At 40.6% G+C, this 23,611-nt stretch overlaps 1 protein-coding gene across 9 annotated transcripts in view; it reads right to left on the reverse strand.

The window, feature by feature from the left end:
• Window positions 1–23,611, reverse strand: part of UTRN (utrophin) — a gene marked incomplete at its 3' end in the record, with an annotated part of 1,040,500 nt that overhangs the window by 111,191 nt on the left and 905,698 nt on the right. For all 9 annotated transcript variants that reach the window (XM_082249947.1, XM_082249941.1, XM_082249943.1 and 6 more), the window contains 2 exons: window positions 22,598–22,672; window positions 4,816–5,017 (listed from right to left, as the gene is read on the reverse strand). In XM_082249947.1, coding sequence (XP_082106073.1) covers window positions 4,816–5,017; window positions 22,598–22,672 — 277 coding nt within the window. The remainder of the gene's footprint in view (window positions 1–4,815; window positions 5,018–22,597; window positions 22,673–23,611) is intronic.

Genomic DNA, 23,611 nt, shown 5'->3' on the forward strand with positions numbered 1-23,611 from the left:
AACTTCCATCTCTAAATTTCACCTATAGGTAAGCCTATAATAAGGCTTACCTATAGGTAGTGTAAATATTTCCTAAATGTGCACCGTTTAGGATATATTTCATGTACACACAGACAGTGACATCACTGGTGCATGCGCTCTGAAGGAATGGGCACCCATGCTGTTACTTCAGAGCCCTGTGCTGTGAACGGCAGCTCCCACGCAAATGCGCAGGAGTGATGTCATCGTGGCTCTGGTAAGTCACAGAGCCAGAGTCCGCGAATCTGGAAGCAAGACGGGTGAAGATGGATGCGGCCTCCAACGATCTCATCGCTGGAATGCATCGTTTTGAGGTAAGTTTCACATAATGTGCGAATATGCGATGCATACTACCACATTATGCCTTTACCTTGCAGGTAAGAAAAAAAAAAAAAAAAACATTGAGTGGTTTACAACTGCTTTCAACTAACAGAGGAGGCATAGGATAGTTGACACATCCTACCAATGGTAAATAATATCCTTTGTGCTGATTTTTCTGTATTTTATTCTGGCTGCACTTAGGCTTTAACAAAAACAAAATAAGATAATTTGACTTCTGCTGTGGGTAAAAAATGCACATCATTGCAATGCCAAGCATTAAAAAACGAATGTGAACTTAAATGTGTTTAACCTGTGCCAGTGCACACGGAACATAACATACCTGGTATAAATGAAGTCTAAATTGGGGTGCTGGCTGTCACTTTAAACAAGCAATTATCAAGTTGAGAGCTTCATCACTAACCTGGCATTGCTTGCTTTACACAATGCTCTTATACAAGCTGAAGTCTCTGTGAACACCACTTTAAAGTCCACAACCACTCCATCCCTGAAGCTGTCCCGCCCCACCCCACCCCCACTTTTTAAGGTCATTTTATAGTTTCTCTTTTATGTAGCCACAGGTCCTCTTCTCTAGTGAAGGTGGATTGACTTTGCTCCTGGAGAGTGCAATGGTCACACAATGTGAGAGTCACACTGTCTAGGAATATTGTGAGCCCCAGTTGATATCATGAACCCCCAGGGGGTTTTGTTCATGACAACCAGGGTTCATGGGAAGTTTATGAAGTCCGTTGATGTTAGCCATCATTCAACTCAGAAACTCAGTGGTGGCTGGGAGCCGGAGCAATGACTCTGCAGGGAACAGGTATTTTTTGTAACTTACAAAAGGTACTGGGCTACTTGTAAATCAGAAAAGAACTGTTAAAAGACAAGGGACAGGAAAAGTGAAAAGGAACCCAATCAAAATGGACTAAAATTAGCAGCAGTCACCCAAACAGTACTGTGCCAAGCTCTGTCATATTTAATAATAATCTGGTACATAACATAGAAATTAATATTGCCATTTGTGCTGATGTAGAATTATTAAAACTCAACAGGATACTGACAAACTACAGAGTACTACAGAATGCCCTTGACAAATGGCAAAAAAATTTGTTAAAGTAAATGACATTTAATCCTGAAAAATGTAAAGCTATGCACCAGGCGAAAAAAAAAAGCACTGTCTCCTATATGTAAAATGGAATACAGTTAGCAAATAGAGCTGTTGAAGGACTATGGTACTGATTAACAGTAAAGTTGGCAACAGCAACAGCACTTAATGCCAAGCTGCAAAAATAAACAAAATATTGGCATGGAGGATAAAAGAATACTAGTATATTATTACCAGGGCTGTATTTAGATATTCCAGTGCCCTAGGCATATCTTAATGATGGCATCCTTAAATAGCAGCTCATATCATGCAATTATTAGAGAGAAGATTGTAACATTATAGTATTTACAGCTACTTTTTCACTGTACTGACCAACAATTAAGAGAAAAGAAATATGATTTCATGAACTAAGCCTTCTGCCATTTATTTTATCCAGAAAATGGAAAGTAAATGAATAGAAGAGAAAACCAAATCATATCAATATTTGGAGTGACCCCCTTTACTTTTAAAAACAGCATCAATCCTTCAAATTTTCTAGGTACACTTGCACACAGTTTTTGAAGGAACTCAGCCAGTAGGTTGTTCAAAACATCTTGGAGAATTAACCACAGATCCTTTGTGGATGTAGGCTGCCTCAAATCCTTCTGGTTCTTCACGTAATCCCGGACCGACTCGATGATGTTGGGATCAGAGCTCTGTTGAGGGCAAACCATCACTTCCAGGACTCCTTGTTTTTCTTTACGTTGAAGATAGTTTTTAAATCAGAGCTCCACCCAAAAGGGGAAGTTTAACTTTAAGGCCTCCTCCCCACCTCCTCTTCTCCAAATGGCATTCAAAATGCACAGCGCGACTAACAGCTGGATGCCCACAGTTGAGATACTGGCATCAGGTAGGAGACAAAGAGAAGGAACGGCTCGGATAAACACATCACTGGATTCTGGGACAGGCTAGTGTCTGTTTATTAAAAGTGAACAGCTACAGGTTTTGAGGTTTTGTAGCTGCTGACTTTTAATAAACACAAAAATGACTGGAGCTCCTCTTTACTGTAAGTTTGGGGTCATTGCCCTGCTGCAGAATAAATTTGGGGCCAATCCCCCTCCTTTCTGATGATATGGTATAATGGATGCCTGTATTTCTCAGCATTGAGGTCACCATTGATCCTGACTAAATCTCCAACTCCATTTGCAGAAATGCAGCCCCAAACTTGCAAGGAACCTCCACCATGCTTCATTGTTGCCTGCAGACAGTCATTACTGTACTACTTTCCAGCAAACAAACTGCCTCCTGCTATAGCCAAATATCTCAAATTTTGATTCACCAGTCCAGAGCATCTGCTGTCATTTTTCTGCACCCCAATTCCTATGTTTTTGTGCATAGTTGAATCACTTATCCTTGTGTCTATGTCAGAGGTGTGTTTTTTTTTGGCCACAATTCTTCCATGAAGGCCATGTCTGGCCAGGCTTTTCCAGACAGAAGATGGGTGTACCTGGGTCCTACTGCTTTGCGTCAGTTCTGTGCTGATGGTACTGCTGGACATCTTCCAATGTTGAAGGGAAGTAAGCATATTGTGTCTATCATCTGCAATAAGTTTCCTTGGGAGACTACTGCGTCTACGGTCCTCAACGTTGCCCGATCAATTGTGTCCTCAAAACTGAGAAATACAGACAGATCCATTACGCCATTCCATCAGGAAGGTGTGTTACTGGCCCCAAATGTATTCTGCAGCAGAACAGCGACCCTAAATATACAGCAAATGTCATTAAGAACTATCTTCAGCGCAAAGAAGAAAGAGGAGTCCTGGAAGTGATGGCTTTGCCGTGATCTCAAGATAATCTAGTCTGTCTGGAATTACATGGAGACAGAAGGATTTCAGGCAGCCTACATCCACATAAGATCTGTGATTAGTTCTCCAAGACAAATAGAACAACCTACCTGCCGTGTTCCTTCATAAGCTGTATGCAAGTGTACCTAGAAGAATTGATGCTGATTTGAAGCCAAAAGGTGGTCACACCAAATATTGATTTGATTTAAACTTTTCTTCTGTTCACTCACTTTTCATTTTGTAAATTGATAAAATTAAACAATTAAAATATATATTTTTAAAAGCATTCTTACTTTACAGCATTTCCTTAAACCTGCCAAAAACTTTAGCACAGTGCTGTAAATATAATATAAAATAAAAAACAATTAATTAGCTAGATCAGGGTTTGATCTAGGTAAGTGTCAGAATTAGGGTCAAGGGTCATAATCAGTGTCAAAGGTCAGGATCAGTGTATTTTAGGTAGGAATAAAAACATTTCGTAAATTAGTATCTGCATCAGTTAAGTCTTGCTGTGTTTTAGGTAGGAAAAAAGCAAAATGTTGGGTCTGGACCCTACTACAGGTACATAACAACACCACCTGGGCGTTTTTGTTGCAGAGGTTTATCGGGCAGACACTAAATCCAAAAAAAGTCATGCCTGCCTCCAAAGACACACAAAAAATGCCCAATAAATGCCTGCAACAAAAACGCCCAGGTGGAGCGGAGCCCTATCCCTGTGCTACTAAAAATTCTAAGAAAAAATATCTTTTTTTCTGGTTCTGGACATGCTACAGAGCTGAAACTTCACAGGTACACTTTTTAGACCCCCCCAGACACTAAATCCAAAAAAAGTAATGCCTGCCTCCAAAGACGCCCAAAAAATGCCCGATAAATGCCTGCAAAAAAAACGCCCAGGCGGAGCGGAGCCCCATCCCTGTGCTACTAAAAATTCTAAGAAAAATCATCTTTTTTTCTGGTTCAGTACCATTTTAATGAAAAGTCAGATCACAAGTCGCTTCAAATAAGATAAGGAGGCGACTCCCATTGAAGTCTATGGGACAAGTCAGATACAAGTCACCTCAAAGTAGTACAGGACCCTTTTCTGAAGTCGGAGCGACTTCAGTAGTGCCAATTAAGACAGCACTCATTGATTAACAATGCTTTTGTTATGTCAAGCGACTTGAGGCGACTTGAGGGCACACAAGTCGCCTCACAAGTCAAGGCAGTGTGAATGGACTCTCAACCCTGATGTGTTGCAAGTTAGTTGATAAAATAAATAAAAACAGCTTGTCTTGCATATCCTTTAAATATGTAGAAGAAAACACAAAACTGAGGCAGATTTTCAAATGCAGACACAGTAGTTTTATACACCATTAACAAAATAAGGCCTATTGTGATCCTATAGGGTATTCTGTCATGTTTTAGTCCTAGGAGACAAAATGAGAAGCTCCACAAGTACATTTCTCATTATCTCCTATCACTCCTGATGTTTCAGGAATTATTGTGCATACTTCAATTTGTTCCCAGCAGACAGCATTAATGTAGAGAAATCAATGGAGAACTAACTTACGTGTCATATACGTTAAGCAGCCAGTTCAGGCACATGTCTACACAGAGAGGCACATTAACCAGATCTTTGTGTTTTTCTTCCAGGCTGTCATAGATGGAGGTGAGGATGTTGATGATTTCTGGGACAGATAGTAGTTGTTGGTTTTGATTGAGTTCATGTTGTTTGAAAACGTTGTGCGTGGTGCTCAGTTCCAGTAGATCCACTAAAAGAAAAAAGACAAAACAGCAATATGAATAAACCACAGTTTGTTTCATTAACAAGAGCTTGTGAAACTGCAGCATTTATTATGTTGTCAGAACACATATACTATATAGACAAACTCTACAACTCTATAATTGAACCAGATTAGGAAACAAGGATTACAAAAGAAGAAATCTTCTTTTCTTTTTATTAAAATCCTATTATTCTGTGATGAATCAGGCCTTTTCTTGGTCTGCTGTTATCACTGGTTTAATCACTTCTGGACCGGAAGGATTTGACCCCTTAATGACCAGGCCCTATTTTGCGATTCAGCACTGTGTTACTTTAATGGACAATTGTGCGGTCGTGTGACGCTCTACCTAAACAAAATTTACGTCCTTTTTTCCCACAAATAGAGCTTTCTTTTGGTGGTATTTTATCACCTGTGCGATTTTTATTTTTTGTGCTATAAACAAAAAAAAAGCGACAATTCTGAAAAAAAAAAAAACAATATTTTTCACATTCTGCTATATAACATTCCCAAAAAAACAAAATTAAAAATCAAAATTTTTTAACATTTTAGGCCAATTTGTTTTCTGCTACATATTTTTGGCAAAAAAAATCGCAATAAGTGTATTCTGATTGGTTTGCGCAAAAGTTATTGCATCTAATAACTACAGGAAAAATTTATGTCATTTTTTTTTTTTTTTTTTTACTAGTAATGGCGGCGATCTGCGATTTTTTGGAGCACTGCGACATTGTGGTGAACAGATCGGACTGACATTTTTGACACTTTTGGGGGTACCAGTGACATTACTACAGTAATCAGTGCTATAAATATGCACTGTTACTGTAATAATGACACTGGCAGGGAAGGGGTTAACTGTATAGGTGACCAAGGGGTTAAATGTGACCCTAGGGGAGTGATTCTAACTGTATTGGGGTTGGACTTGTGAAATGATCACAGAGACATGCGATCCTATATAGCAGGATCACATGAGTTCTGTGATCATTGCAGAGAGAAGGACGGTCGGCTGTGTTTACAACAGTCGACCGTCCTCTCTCAGTGGGCAGAGATCGCAGGTGTCAGGCGGCAATCGGAGCCGTCTTACACCCGCAGCAGCTTCCCCGCCGATGATCGGGGGCAGGAGCGCGCCGCCCCCTAGCTGCCTTCAGGTGAGCGACGTAGACCTACGTCGCTTTGCCTGCCTGAGTCACCCTGCTGCAGTAAAAAGGCGGCAGGTGGTCAGGAACTGGTTAAAATACAGCAGCTCTAATAGGGTCAACTAAATATTTACAAAACAGGACAATAAAGAGGAACTAATCATTTTAAGCTTTTAACTTTTATGCCACTAGCCTAAGTAAATAGATATATTATACATACTTGTTTTCAACTTTTTTTTTACATTTCTTCAGTTGCTTCCTGTTTCTGGCCTAGGCCAAAATTATGTCATTCATCGCTGGAGTGTTCATGGGCATTTTTTGTCTTTCATCTGTAAGAGGCGCTTTCTCTGCTAAGCACACCCTCCTGCCAAGAGCTACGGGCAGATGCATTCCAAGAAGTAATTGCTACATGTATCATCTGCCCTTACTCAAGATGACTGTGGCAAGACAAACTAGGAGTGGGGAGGGTTAAAATGATTTTGCAACATAATAAAGCATGAAGACATAGATGGATGGGGAGCTTGCTTTAAATATTTAAAAAAAAAAAAAAAAAAAAGAATCTAATAGCATTTGCAGTTTGTGGTGTCCAGATACAGTTAAGTTTAAAGTATATGCAAACCCTCACCTTGTAAAGCAACCCAATCAGTTTGAAATAGAAATTAGGGCCAGTTCACACTTTAGTAATGTCAGACACCCATGCGATTTGATTCCTGTTCAAATTGAGAGTTTGCACTGCGATATGCAAACTAATTTGGGGGTGTCATTAACTTTTTATTGACACTCCCAGCGGTTCGCATATGGCAGTGTGAAATGCCTGCGAGTCAGGTGTGGTGCGGGAACCCGCAGTGGATTCGCAGGGTTCCCGCATCACACCAATGTGAACTGAGCCTTAAAGGCAAAACATGTTTACACATTAATACCCTTTTTTCACAAGCGATCACATACACTTTTCTGAGCTGCACAAGGAGCTTGAGAACTGGGGAAGGAGAAACTGCAGCACTCTGAACTTCCCAGTGAACGATTGTGCAGAGGGGGGGGGGGGGCATGTCAGGACAAGTCTGTTCATTGGAGGAGAGCAGGCTGAGTTCACTGCTAGAGAACTGAACACGCTGTGCTCTCAAGCCTAGTGTGGTCATTTTTTTTATATGAAGGCAAGAATACTAGGTATTTCACACAAAGGAAGCAATACAAAGAAAACAAGATACATTATTTAATACGAATACATGGTACAGCAGGCACATATCAGGAATAGGAAACATGGGGTTTACACATTCTTTAACTTCATGTCAAGGCTGAATTGGGGCAAATAAAAATACCCTTTAGTCCAGATGTGTATTTATTATATATATACAGTATATATATAAAAAAAAAAAAATAATGCTGCTATATCCCATTTCTGTAATAAATGGGAGTTATTGCAGTGCATTGGGTTTTCATTCTAATAGCTTTCTATGGACTGGAACTAGTGGGGAAAGCTTTTGGATAGCTAGGAGGAAGCAGTGTAGGGGAGACCTTTGCAGTGTTGGTATGGTCATGTTAGAGAACCCCAGATTCAGGTTATTATAAATTACAGCCACAGAATGATATATTCAGACACATTACAGATTTATTTCATTTTCTTGATCACAATAAGTCAGTACAAAACAAAGGGTACATAAATGGTTATTTTTTTAACAGTAATGTCATTTTTTATGGCACATTTCTTTTGGGCTATAGAGATCTCAAAAGGGGTAAAGGAACCATTTTTTTTAGCTGGCCGTCTTTGTAGCAGTGTGTGTGTGTGTGTGTGTGTGTTTGGAGTTTTCATCTGGCAAGCAGGCAGACTTGGCGTGGTATCAGCACTGAATTAAAATTACAAATGTCATTCTATTATGGTAACAGAATATGACAGGTCTGGGGAAAGCCATAAATCACAACACCTCGAGAATGAAAAGCAAATGGCTGAGGAGGGTACAAGCTTTTAGAAAGGTTTTGGCAGGGTTCGATAGCCAGTCTTTCGCTTACCTCAAAAATAGAAAAACACTTAATAGTTCACTTGGTGACTTAAGCAATATTACTAGCCAACAACGTGTCATCCAGGGCAAAGACACGGAATTTGAGATTAGATTTTTTTTAAACTGCCAACATCACAAAAATAAAGTCAGAATTTGCAGAGATTGCAATGTTTGAAAGCTTTAAGTTGAGCTAAAATATATTTTCAAAAGTCTAAATGTAAACTTTCATTTATAAAGCACCAACATATTCCACAGCACTGCGTAAGTGAATGTGCAGTAACTACAATATACAGGCAAATTCGAGTACACAACATTAAAAAAATAGAAGCATGTACCGGACAAGACTCATAGTTAAAGTGTATCTAAAGCTAAAATATATTCAGAATCTCATAAAAGTGAGTACATCCCTCGCATTTTTGTAAATATTTTATTACATCTTTTTATGTGACAACACTAAAGAAATTACACTTTGCTACAATGCAAAGTAGTGAGTTTACAGCTTGTATAACAGTGTCAATTTTGTTGTCCGCTCAAAATAATCAACACACAGCCAATAATGTCTAAACTGCTGGCAACAAAAGTGAGTACATACCTAAGTGAAAATGTCCAAATTGGGCCCAGGGTGTCAATATTTTGTGTGGCTACCATTTTTTTCCAGCACTGCCTTAACCCTCTTGGGCATGGAGTTCACCAGAGCTTCCCAGGTTGCCACGGGAGTCCTCTTACCCTCCACGATGACATCACAAAGTTGGTGGATGTTAGAGACCTTGCGCTCCTCCACCCACAGTTTGAGGATGCCCCACAGATGCTTAATAGAGTTTAGGTCTAGAGACATGCTTGGCCAGTCCATCACCTTTACCCTCAGGTTCTTTAGCAAAGACAGTGGTCGTCTTGGAGGTGTGTTTAGGGTCATTTTGGAATACTGCCCTGTTGCCCAGTCTCCGAAGGGAGGGGATCATGCTCTGCTTCAGTATGTCACAGCACATGTTGGCTTTCATGGTTCTCCTAATGAACTGTAGCTCCCCAGTGCTGGCAGCACTCATGCAACTCCAGACCATGACACTCCCACCACCATGCTTGTACGCAAGACACACTTGTCTTTGTACTCCTTTTCTGGTTGCTGCCACACATGCTTGACACCATCTGAACCAAAAAGGTTTATCTTGGTCTCATCAGACTACAGTAATCCATGTCCTTAGTTTGCTTTTTTTCTGGAAACTGTTTGCAGGCTTTCTTATGCATCTTCTATAGAAAAGGCTTATTTCTGGGACAACAGCCATGCAGACCAATTTGATGCAGTGTGTGGCGTATGATCTAAGCACTGAAAGGCTGACCCCCCCAACCCTTCAACCTCTGCAACAATGCTGGCAGCACTCATAAGTCTATTTCCCAAAGACAATTCTGGATATGACGCTGAGCACTTGCATTCAACTTCATTGTTCGACCATGGTGAGTCCTGTTCTGAGTGAAACCTTTCCTGTTAATCTGCTGTATGGTCTTGGCCACCTTGCTGCAACTTCAGAGAGTTCTTTGCCATGAGGTGCCCTGTTGAACTTCCAGTGACCAGTATGAGACAGTGAGAGTGAAAACACCAAATTTAGCTCACCTGCTCCCCATTCACACCTGAGACCTTGTAACACTAATGAGTCACATGACACCGGGGAGGGAAAATGGCTAATTGGGCCCAAGTTAAACATTTTTACTTAGGGGTATGCTCACTTTTGTTGCCAGCAATTTAGACATTAATGGCTGTGCATTTAGTTATTTTGAGGGGACAGAAAATTTACTCTGTTATACAAGCTGTACACTCACTACTTTATATTGTAGCAAAGTGTCATTTCTTCAGTGTTGTCACATAAAAGATATAATAAAATATTTACAAAAATGTGAGGGGTGTACTCATTTTTGTGAGATACTGTATTATAAGAAGGGTTAGCAACTTTGTCGATCTTTGTATTATTATCTGTGTCCCAGTTGGGGAGATTCACACTCTCTACTTGTAACAACTTTCGCCATGACCAAAAGTAAGGGAAAATCCCAAATGTTAAATTATTACCAGAACCATAAGCCCTTATACACACTGCAGCGCAAAAACACCTGTTTTACAGGCGGTTTCATTTTTTTCTGCCTCTAAATGCAGCTCCATATTAGATTATGTGTCTATGCACCCTACAGGTGTTTAAAGGAGTTTAGAGGCAGGGGAGTTTAGGGGCAGGAAAAAAAGTATTACTTGTGTGAAAGGAGCATTTTACCTGAAGAAATGCCAAACTGCATCTAAACATATGTAAACACGTCTAAATGTGCCTAAGCATGTTTCACGCATGAGCATTTTGTTTTCATTTCAATGTTCAGAATAAATTATTTTTACTATTATTTATTTGCTTGACGCACCTAAACGTGTATGTAAAAACGTGGCTTAAAGTGGATGTAAACCTGATTCATAAACATTGACCTGGGCACATCTATCTGTAGTGTACCTATCTCTATTCAAAGACCTAAGTCCCGCGGCTTTCTCCTGCTCTGTTCTTCTGTTACCAGCAAGATAGCTTCTGAAAAGTTCTCCATCAATTGAGATAAAACCAGGCTGAATTTTGTGTCGGGGTGGGTGCAAGAAAGAAATTAGCAGACAGCTGGTCTATTCACGGCACAGCTCTTCATGTTTCTGCCTATGTGGAGAGGGGGTGTGTGCCTTTCCTCCAATCAGCTGTCTTACAGTGTATGGCCAAACTTCCCTCCCACAGGTAACTCAGGAATAGAAAATTCTAACAGGACGGGCACTTTCTAAAAAGTCTAGAAAGTTGAAGACAGCACATATACATGTAAAACTTATGTAGGAGGATTTGTTTCACCTATGGGTATCAGATTATAGATTTTAATGGGGCAGACAGGTCAGACAGGGGTCAGCCCCTATTGGTGTGTGGAATTGGGAAAGATGGGGGGAGAGTTATGGCAGAGGATAATAAGGTTCCCATGTTACAAACAACCATTGGAAATGGTACTATTTGTACCAAAATAAAAACATACAAAATAAGTGTGCAAAATGGGACAATGATTTAAAGTGTTTGTTCACCAATGCCAGAAAAGTCTGCCACGCAAAATAGGTGAGTTGAAAGCTCTGGTGCACGAGGAGAAATATGACTTAATTGGTATTGCTGAATCTTGGCTTCATTCTTCACATGACTGGGCTATTAATATTCCTGGCTATGCTCTTTCAGAAAGACAGGGTAAAATGGTGGGGTGGTGGTGTTTGTCTCTATGTGAGAAGTGATCTCAAAGTGAGTGTGAAAGATGACCTAGTTGATGGAGAGTGTGCTGAATCTGAAGCAGTATGGGTTGAAATGTACATGGGTGTGCGTAAAACAAAGATTATTATTGGAATTTGTTATAGACCTCCCAGTATTAATGAGGAGGTGGAGACTCAGCTCCTGGCACAGATAGAAAGGGCTGCAAGGGCTGGGACAGTGTTAATAATGGGGGATTTTAACTACCCAGACATTGACTGGAGTAATGGCACTGCTGGAACAGTTAAAGGGCAAAAATTCATAAACCTATTACAAGGCAATTTTATGGTGCAGTTTATTGAGGCCCCCAATAGAAATGATGCTCTGTTGGACCTGGTAATCTCGAACCATGCAGAGCTTATTAACAATGTTCATATAAAAAAACATCTTGGTAGCAGTGACCCTAACATGATTTCATTTAATGTTAGCTGTAAGCAAAAAATGCATACAGGAAATAAAAAAACATTTAACTTTAAGAGAGCAAATTTTCCAAGGATGATGGCTGCTCTCCAGGATTTAGACTGGGAGGAAATATTGGCATCGATGAGCACAGAACAGAAATGGGAATATTTCAAAAAAATGCAAACTCACTGCAAAGTATATTCGCATGGGTAATACGTTTAAAAGGCTAAAAATAAAACCTATGTGGCTCACGGCAAAAGTAAAAAAAGCTAAAGATAAAAAGAAAAGAGCTTTTAAAAAATATAAAAATGAGGGAACACTATCATTGTTTAATTGTTACAAAGAATATAACAGAATATGTAAAAAGGAAATCAGGGACGCAATAATTTAAAATGAACGACAGATTGCAAAAGATAGTAGGACAAACCCCAAAAAATTCTTCAAATTTTTAACAGTGAAAAGGTTAGGTCTGAGCATGTAGGCCCTTTACAAAATAATCAGGAGTGGGTGACTGTGGACAAAGAGAAGGCAAATTTAATAAATACTTTCTTCAGCTCTGTATATACAAAGGAGCATGGGGGAGCTCATGACTATAATGAGGATGGTATTGACACAGCCCCAAATGATCCACAATGGCTCAAAAGTGATATGGTCCAGAAATATTTAGACAGAATAAGGGTGAATAAAGCACCTGGACCAGATGGCATCCACCGACGCATCCTAAAAGAATTGAGCGCTGTAATTTCTAAGCCTTTGTTTCTAATTTTTAGGGACTCGTTAAGGACTGGAATAGTACCACTGGATTGGCGTAGGGCCAATGTGGTGCCTATATTTAAAAAGGGATCAAAGTCTTTGCCAAGTAACTATAGACCTATTAGTTTAACTTCTATAGTCGGGAAGATATTGGAGAGTTTAATAAAAGACCACATAGATGAGTTCTTGCTGGAAAAAAATTAAGCAACAGACAGCATGGATTCATGAAAGACAGAAGTTGTCAAACAAACCTGGTTCATTTTTATGAGGAGGTAAGTAAAACCTTGGACAGAGGGGTGGCTGTGGACGTAGTATACTTGGATTTTGCAAAAGCGTTTGACATAGTTCCCCACACACGGCTAATGTGTAAGGTAAAGTCTACTGGCTTGGAAAGATTGGTTTATAATTGGATAGAAAATTGGCTAAAAGATAGAATTCAGATAGTGGTTAATGATTCTCACTCTGAATGGTCTAAAGTTATCAGTCGTGTACCCCAAGGTTCAGTGTTGGGACCCTTACTTTTTAATATCTTTATAAATGATATAGGGTCTGGGATTAAAAGTAGCATGTCAGTCTTTGCAGATGACACCAAGCTTTGCATTGGAATAACTTTACAGGATGTCTCCAACTTACAAGCTGACCTCAATGCACTGTTTCGTTGGGCAACTATGTGGCAAATGAGGTTTAATGTTGATAAATGTAAAGTTATGCACTTGGAAGCTAATAATATGCATGCATCATACATACTAGGTGGAGTAGAACTGGGGGAAACCATAGCGGAGAAGGATCTGGGTGTTCTTGGTAGATCATAAGCTTAATAATAGCATGCAATGCCACGCTGCTGTTTCCAAAGCAAGCAAAGTCTTTTCTTGTATTAACAGAGGCATGGACTCCAGAGAGAGAGATATAATTTAGCCCCTGTACAGATCATTAGTAAGACCTCATCTGGAATATGCAGTTCAGTTTTGGGCACCAGTTCTTAAAAGGGATATCGGGGAACTGGAGAAAGTGCAGAGAAGGGCAACCAAACTGATAAGAGGCATGTAGGACCTCAGCTATGAGAAAAGATTAGAGGAACTGAATTTATTCTCTCTTGAGAAGAGGAGATTAAAGGGGGATATGATCAACATGTATAAATACATAAGGGGTCCATATAGTGAACTTGGTGTTGAGTTGTTCACTTTAAGGTCAACACAGAGGACAAGGGGGCACTCTTTACGTCTAGAGGAAAACAGATTTCATCTTCAAATAAGGAAAGGTTTCTTCACCGTAACAGCTGTGAAAATGTGGAATAGACTCCCTCATTAGATTGCTTTAAAAAAAGCCTGGATTCTTTCCTAGGTGTACATAATATAAATAGGTACTTTTTATAGGTACGCATTTACTTGCTGGCTGTGGTGCTGAGAGGACGCTGTTTGCCTTACTATCATCTACATTCAGACCGGCGCTACCTACACCTTTGCCACTCACCTACGCTTAAAAGGCTACCTCTGGCCTCTCCTAATTAAGGACTTCAGACGTCCGTTGATTGGGGGCTGCACACCTGATGTCAACAGCGGCTGGTTTATTGGCTAGAATAACCATTTACCATCTTACTCATTGCATTTTTGACTGCAAGGACACTCGCACCCACCAGATGCTTTTAACCATGCAGGCTACCTGAGCACAGTTATTTTTTCAACCCTAGTACCGTTTGAACCCCTCCCCTGAAGAAGAAGCAAAATCTTTCCTTTGGCTTCGAAACATGTTGGGTTTCAGTTCAGACTACTACGGTTGATATATCTGTCTCTCCTCTGCCTGTACTGTTTTTAATCATTATTTGTATTTACAATAAAATTTATATTTTTTCAATACTCTTCTCATATAATTTTATACATAGTATATATCTTATGTGCCTTCAAAGTCCCACAAGGGGAACCCCACTTTCTTTGTACATAATATAAATAGGTACTTACATTGTTTTTAGGTAAAATTGATCCAGGGAATATCCGATTGCCTCTCGGGGGATCAGGAAGGAATTTTTTTCCCCTGCTGTAGCAAATTGGATCATTCTTTGCTGGGGTTTATTTTTACCTTCCTCTGGATCAACAGCGGGTATAGGATTGTGTAAATGGGATTGTAAGTTTGGGTTTTCAACACTGTTTTTTTTTTTTTTGGTTGAACGGGATGGACTTGTGTCTTTCTTCAACCTAACTATGTAACTATATCATGTGAGGCTGTTCACTTCACTGTGTATATGTGAGGGTTTTTTATTAACTACGGAGGTCTATTTATAAACGTTTCACCAGGTATTACACATTTTTTATGTTATTTTTTTATTACACATTTTTCAAATTTGATTCAATTGAAAAATGCGGAAATCTTGAGTGAAAGTTGTGTGACTTTCATGTGAATAAATATAAATAGACCATTTTTTCAGCGCTGCCTGACACATATTTGTTCTGTTGTCAACTTGAATCTAATTACAATGTTTATAGGGAATTAAAGTTCAATTCATTATTTTCATTAAAAAGCAATCTTTTCTTTGCATGCTTTTAAAAGATCCAGCTAAAAATCTAACAAAAATAAAATCTTTGCTACAATCATATGAAATAATAGCAAAAATGTTCCAACCATCCAATTATTTCTTCTTTGATTCAAACTTTAACATGTTACTAAACCTACAACAGTAAAATCAGTCTGTATATGCAGAAAAGCATGCTTGTTATACTCAGAGCTTATTTTCTTAAAGAATAGGTACAGGTACTTTCTCCACCAAGACCTTCCTCTGAGCACCGTCTCTTGTCTCTGCTTCCTATCCACCTCCTAGTTCTGCTGCTTTTTAGAGAATACAGAGCTAAGTATCATTTTGTGGTGTTAAGTAATTTTTATGGAATTGGGAAATGATAATAGACCCCCCAGCAACAATAGATCCTTCCCAGCAACAATAGACCCCCCTCCCAGAACATTATGCACCCCGGCAACAACTGATCCCCACCAGAAGCAATGAATCTGCCCCACTAACAAAAGACTCCTGCTGGAAAAAATAGATATCCCAGCACCCAGCATCAATGGCCACTTCCCCCTCAACAGTGAATACACCACAAACATCATAAGAACCCCATAGCAAAAGATCCCCTATCAAAAACAATAGATCTCCCCCACAATGGTAGATCCCTCCAAAAACAATAAATAACCCCTCAGCAACACCACAGCTCCCAGCTACAATAGAACTCCAGCAGATAGCATCAATGGACCCTCCCCCTCAACAGTGGACCCCCCCACAACATAAAAACCCCATAGCAAAAAATCTTGTGTCAACAACAATAGATCCCCCACAATGGTAGATTCCCTCCAGAAACAATAGACAGGCCCTCCAGCAACACTACAGCCCCCAGCTACAATAGATCCCCAGCAGTCAGAATAAATAGAACCTCCATCACATCCCAGCCCCCTTTGCCTTTACATACATTCTGTGTTGGAGGTGCTGGAGGTGCCGGAACTGCGTTCCCCTGTGTTCCCACTGAAAAAAAAAGCCCTGGTTATACTCACTGTGGAACCTAAGGGGTAATCTCAGCATTGTGTAAAAAAGGCTGTTTGATATTGTCTTCTCTGATCCTCTCCTTCTTCCACAGTCCCTAAACCATCTCCTGATAGAACAGAGGCTAGGGGACAAGCTGCACATGCTCAGTCTGGTGTGTATTGCTAGAGATTTTGTTTTCTTTTTTCCGTAAGGTGCATGTGATCAGCACAGGGCTAATCAGCACTGTACAGACAGAAGGTCAGGGGTCCTGCAGCCTCATAGGACAAGCAGGGGAGAATGAAAACTCCTCCTAGAAGCTTTAACCAGACACCGATAGAAGTCACAAGACTGCTGTAACTGCTGATGAGAAAAGTTATTTAGCAGTTTATATTTACTAAAACTATTGCATTTCCATGTTCTGTGTACTGTGGGAGACCAGATATAGCGAATTCAGGGTCCTGGGTTTAGTAACACTTTAAGGCCTCATTCACACTGGCACTGTCAAGTCTTCATTCACAGGACATTTCTTAATGCATATAAAAGCATGTAATGATCTTTTTTTAATTGTGCCATGTGCGTTTACCTATGTGTGTAGGTGCAATTGATTTAGCTATTTATTGAGAAAATAGAATCAGGAGGGGGTAGTTAACTTAAATTGAAGCAAACAGAATCCGGGGCAGCTTTACATGGCAACCAATCAGCTTCTATCTTCATCTTGTTCAGTTTAGCTTTGAGCATGAATGTAAGAAGCTGTCTGGTTGCCATGCACAGCTGCGCCAGTCTTAGTAAAGTTCCTTCTGTGTGACCAAGTCATGATTAGACACTCTAAATGCAGGTAAACTCACATAAAATGTGTGTAATTGCATGTGAATGTGCCTAAGTCCTCATTTCTAGTAGGATAAACAGGTATTTTTTGCACTTAAAGAAGAGATACAGTATAACAAAACAGATTCAACGCTACATTTAAAAGACTAAAATGGAGCAAATAAGAGAAGCTTATTGTTAGCCTTGGTTCACACTAGGGCGACCTGTGAGGCGACCTGGTCGCCTCACAGGTCGCCGCAGGTCGCCTCCCATAGGGAAGCTGTGGACCCGTTCTAATAGGAGCGACACAAGTCGCTCCGACCTAGAAAAAGGGTCCGGAGCTTCTTTGGGGCGACCAGGAGGCGACCGCCATAGACTTCAATGTTATGAAGTCCGTGGCGGCTGCTCCGAGGTCGCGGCGCACTGCTCGCACCGCGATCTCGGAGGTCGCCCCTGAAAGTAGCGTCGCGCTAGTGTGAACCGGCGCTTAGGGTTTACAAGCCCTTTAAAACAACCTTCAGCTCTGATCCAGGAGGCCTCTCAGATCCTAAAACACTACTTAAGACTTAATTAAAACAAAAAAAAAAACAAAGAGGTAATACTTACCTCCTCTGTGCAACGATATTGCACAGAAAGGTTGATTACCTCTTCATCTGGAAGTTCTCCACCATTGCTATCAGCTTCTCCCTCCTCCTGGTGTCTCCTGCAGCAAGCCAGGTGCTAAGGAAGCACCCATTGGTGCACACTCCAGAGCAGGGCTGTAAGCGTCTATAGACACCATAGCACCGGTAAGCCAAGTCTCAGCTCCCTCATCATAAGAGTTTGATTGACAGCAGCCGTAGTATATGACAGCACTGCCCTCAGTTTCTCCTGTGATAGCAAGAAGTATGACAGTGCTGGAGTGGAGACATGGGGCCAGGTAAATGTTTAGGAATGAAGTGGGGCTGGAGGGGGATAGGGCATGTATTGGGGTGTTTTTTATCTTAATGCAGAGAATGCTTTTAAGTAAAAAACATTTTGAATTTAGAACCACTTTAAAGTGACCCTATCAGCAAACTAAAAATCCTCATAAAGTACTTATCTTTCAGGACACCTGTGCCACTGAGCACCGTATCACTAAAGAGGTCAAGTATCTTTTGAAATAAACACCTCCGGGAGAGTTGATATCCGATGTACCCTGCAGCATTCACAGATTCCTGCAGCCGACAGGAAGATAATAAATATATAACATGCTAAAATTGTCTTTCTTAATGTGAATAGAGTTTTGAATGGTTCTATAGCCTGCTAAACCCGTGGGCTTTTTCTATTGCCTTGCTTATTGTTTTTAGCAAATTATGTTTACAGAGTAGCCGATTCCATTTTCAAATTATTGCTTTCATCAGATAGAACAATAAAACTGATCTTTCATATCCGTGGACTATCTCCAAGAGATAATATGGAATTGCTAAAACAAGTCACAATAATAACAAAGTAGCAAACCCTTCAGATAAGAAATTATTGCAGGTGGTGTACTGCATTTTATGGCATACGTTATAATAACTATAAATTGAAAAAAATATTAACAGTAAACAGCAAGAACACAGAATCTCCCGCACTAAAAGATCCAATTATAAAACTTAAACCTTCACTACCTAACACTTAAAACCTAATCTTTAAAAAAAAAAACCTTATCTCCCTCCTTCCCCAGCAAAGCACATAACCGTTCCCTAGTGCTTAAAGCTCGCCGTACACACATTTAACTTGCAGGCTGAATAAAAGAAATGTAACTAATTCTAAACAACACAGATGGAGTAATCTCCCCTACCAGCTACTGTATTCTGACAGCTGGCAACAGTGAACTGCATCTGATTGGCTGCAGTTATTGTTCGGCCAACAATTTTCTGCCTGGCGTCTTGGATCTTCACGTCAAAGTTTGAACAGATGGGTGTTGCAAGCAGGACCACCCATTGATTCAATTTTGGCTGGTTCACAGGAAATCATTGTATGACAAACTTTACCTACCAATCCTAAACCTAACCCTTATTTAAAGTATAACTAAAGGCAAAACTTTTATTTTAGTTCTGCATAGGGTGAAGAGGGTTTGGAAAGCGTGTCGGTTTTCATTGTGGTCTGGACCTCCGTTAAGGAGATTCATTGAATCTAGAGAAAATCCCAAATCTTGGGTTGTCCCCAGAAAAGTAATGGAAGGGCAATCTTCCAATGGAGACACTAGATCTGGTGACCTGGGGGTCCCCAGGGAATTCTTCTCACTTCCTTTGACTATGATACAGGAAGTGAAGGAAAATTTCAGCAATTGGACAGAGATGGTGAAAATAAATTTGACAGGGGTTATAATCCTCCCTTGTTCTATCCAAAATGAAAAAAAAAAATGGATTTTTGACTTACCATAAAATCCATTTCTCTGATATTCATTGACGGACATGGCTCCTCATCTTCTTGACTACGTGGGTTATGCTGCCCCCTACAGAAGTAGGACACTAGGCAGGAAGGAACTTGATTACTATGGGACAGTCCCAGGGGGTATACTCCCACTCTCTGCTATAGGTACTATAGATTTTTACAAGCAGTGTCAGAAGAAAAAAAAACAAACTCCATAGAGGGGTGGGTGCGGTGTCCGTCAATGAACATAAGAGAAATGGATTTTATGGTAAGTCAAAAATCTAATTTTCTCTTTGGTTTATTGATGGAGACAGCTCCTCATCTTCTTGATTACTTGGGATGTTCCAAAGCAGTGTCAAAACATGAGGGGTGGGAACAGCAAGAAATAATACTTCCTAATACTTCCTAAGGCTAAACATAGCCAACCAGGTAATATGGAGCTCAACCTTAAAATAACTGTAGCTCACCTTAAAAAATAAAACTCAAAGAGGACCAAGTCCTCTAAACAGCAGCCTGCAAAACCTTGCAGCCAAAGGAAGCATCCGGAGATGCCAACACATCCACCTTATAAAACGTTGTGAACGTGTGTACAGATGACCAGGTGGCCGCCTTGCAAACCTGCAGCACTGACGCCTGATGACGGAAGGCCCAGCTAGCACTAAAATGTGCCCTAACAGGGAAAGGAGGAACCTGACCCTTAATGGAATAAGCCTGAATCACTGTCTGTCTGATCCACCTGGAAATGGTCGCAGCAGAAGCAGCCAATTCTTTTTGAGGTCCATCCGTGAGGACAAATAGTGAGTCTGACTTCTTAAAAGACTCCGTACCAGGTACACCCTAATTGCCAGAACCACATCCATAGAATGCAAGACAATTTTCTTAGGATGCTGAGGCCTGGACACAGGAAGAAGGCAACATAATGTCTTTATTCAAATGAAAATCAGAGACGACCTTTGGAAGAAACGACGGACCCGGACGAAGAACCACCTTATCCCTGTGAACCACCCGGTAAGGTGAACGACAAGACAGCGCCCCCAGCTCCGACACCCTGCGTGCAGAAGTAATAGCCACCAACTAACTAACAACACCAAATTGAGATCCCGCAGCTTTGGAAGAAACGACGGACCCGGACGAAGAACCACCTTATCCCTGTGAACCACCCGGTAAGGTGAACGACAAGACAGCTGCCCCAGCTCCGATACCCTGCGTGTAGAAGTAATAGCCACCAACTAACTAACAACACCAATTGAGATCCCTCGGCGGCAATGGAGACTGCACTGGAGGAGCCAAATTGAACTCCCTGGATAAAGGTACGCATCAAGGAATGTGTGGCCAATGGACGTTGAAAGAAAACCGTCAAGGCCGAAACCTGGCCCTTGATGGTACTCAAGGCCAGGCACTGCTCAACCCCCCCATTGGAGGAAAGCCAATAGCCGAGCCACTGAAAAGGAGCGAGGGTGAACCCTAAGACACACCACGCAATGTGCGTCTTCCAAGTGCGATGGTAAATCTTCCTACAGGTAGATTTTCTAGCCTTTAAGAGCGTAGGAATCACTGATTCAGACAACCCTCTATCCTTCAGCACCTGGCTTTCAACAGCCAAGCCATTAAAGCCAACGACTGTAAAGCAGGATGGAAGATTGGCCCTTGGGACAGCAGATCTTCCCTCAGAGGAAGTCTCCAAGGAGCATCGGCGGCCAGCCGTACCAAGACCAGCGAGGCCAGTCTGGAGTCACTAGAATGACCGGAATCCCTTCTGCCTCGATCCTGCGCAGGAGTCTCGGCAGAAGTTTGAGAGAGGGAAAGGCGTAAATCAGATAATATTGACTCCAAGGAGCCACTAGTGCGCCTGTAGCATCGGGTAGAGGATCCCAAGACCATGCCACAAACCTCTGTACATTTCTGTTGAGAGGAGAGGCAAGCAGATCCACCTCACCCAGGGAGAGGCCCATGTCCACCCCAAAACCCTCCAGGGGTAGAAGAGAGACAGGAATACTTACCACACCAGGAACAAGGTGAGCACCACTCCGGACAGACCACTGCTCCATAGTAATGTGGGTGCTGTCGGCCAGGTAGAACACTGCGACTCAGGCTGAAGCCAGGTCATATGTGCCATTGTGAGACGTTTAACTCGCAGGCCAGCCCCCGTCCAGTGGGGCTATGTTGCTGCCTACCTAGAGCGGAGCTGCAGTCAGCACGCGCTCACTAGCCAGACTGGGGGGACCCACTGGATTTAGATTATCCAGTCTGTTGCCCAGTCCGGCAATTGATTGTAGATTCTCAAAAGAAACAAAATAATCAAGAGAGGAAAAAATTCCATTTAAAAAGAAAAAAATTGCCAGCACCAGAGATCCCAGCAAGGAATAGGTCCCTACTCCTGACTAGGCAGAAAAAAACCTGAGTACCTATAGCAGAGAGTAGGAATATACCCCCTGGGACTGCCCCATAGGCATAGTCAAGTTCTTTCCTGCCTAGTGTCCTACTCCTGTAGGGGGAAGCATAACTCACGTAGTCAAGAAGGTAAGGAGCTGTGTTTGTAAATGAACGAAAGAGAAAAAAAGATTTGTCTGTAGTTCTACTTTAACTTCTTAAGTAAGCCCCTATTACATGACACTGCTGCCGAAAAAATAACCTATAATGTGAGTCCTTACCACTTATCACCTGTTCCCTTGATACTTAACCCCTAAAACACTGAACCCCTGAGACCTATATTTACCAAACCTAAGTCCTAAAATATAGTCTAGCACTAATCTTTTCTGTACCATACTCATTTTCTCCTGCAGCGGAATCATGCAGTTCCTGTGTCAGAATAGTGAATTGTAAACCTGAACTTTTGCTTTAAATGGTAATTCCACTCAACACTGCTGAATTGTTTACATTCTATACCTAGAGTATGCACTATACATATAGTATGTACTACTTGCCTTGAACAACATCGTGAAAGATGCTGGCACATTACAAAATATGTACTTACAAAAAGGTAATATATACAATACTAGAACAAAACAGGGTGGATTTACTAAAAGCAAATAGACTGTGCACTTTGCAGGTGCAGTTGCACCTATTTTCCCCAGAACTTAGTAAATACAGCATAGCTTCATAAGGAAAGCTGTATAAAGAATAGCCAATGATGTGCAAGGAAAATAAGAGAGCAGAATTTTTGCTTACACGTGATTGGATGGTGCAAATCAGAAAAGCTGTACCACACTCATTAGGCTCTGGGGAAAATGAATACAACTGCACTTGCAAATTGAACATCTATTTGCCTTTAGTAAATTCACCCAATGTTTGCGAGATATATGTTTTAAGAAATCCCAACTTACAACACAAAGTTTTCTGAAGTCTCCTTATCTTCATAGCAGTGCGATAGGCAGAAAACCTCACATTGTTTAGATCTCCTGTAAAAGAAGAAAATGTTTGTTTGGAAGAAAGGAAAAGAAAAATTGGGCATGGCAATGACATTACATACTGTATTGTTTTTTCATACAAAAGCATTATTTAATGTTAAACTCATAGATGAAGTTCTACATGTAGGTAATCACTCATGTGCACAGCGGAGTTTTCCAGACAGCAAGTCTTGGAGTACACCTTACATGTTTGAAAGTACTTTTACTTGGTAAATAAAAATTGATAGTTTCTGAAAATCACAAGGGAGGCATGGCCTACCTTGAACCCCACTATAGAATACTGAGGCCTCAATGATATATGGAGAGGTTTGTTTGTTTCTGGGGTTGGTTAGGGGATTATTGGAAAATACCACCTCTATGTGAAATCAAATCAAAGTATTCTTATTTATTTTGTTTACTATTTAATTGACAAATCAGCAAACAGAATTGTAAGTTCTATACCCGTAGGGGTTGATGGCAATAAATAACTGTGAACAATTTAGGTGTATTTGTCATAATGTGACAGAGAGAACAGCTTCATAAATATTGTCTGTAATAAAGACTACATTTGTTTTGACAACAAATAAAGTAACGGTATTGAAAAAATATTCTGGAACAAGCAATCAAATAAGTAATGCCTAACATTGCTCCAAACAATTAATATGTAGCCATCTATTATGTCATTATAATTTGCACCAGCAAGAAATCATCACACATGAAAAACTGTGCATGACAATCAAATGTATACATTTCTGCTGGTAATTATGAATCAGCAAACACATGCTTTCTCAGCGTGAACTGTAATCAAATTAAAATTAAACTTGCATATATTTACATTTAGCTTGGAACTCTAAACAAATAAAAAAAAGGGGATTTTTGTACAAATACATTTCCAGGAGTTCATTGAGGTACACAGAAAAACTTAGAAAGGTTAGGTCATGAAAGGAAGCC

Source organism: Pelophylax lessonae (genome assembly GCF_965119305.1).
Source record: "Pelophylax lessonae genome assembly, chromosome: 3".
Classification (NCBI taxonomy): domain Eukaryota; kingdom Metazoa; phylum Chordata; class Amphibia; order Anura; family Ranidae; genus Pelophylax; species Pelophylax lessonae.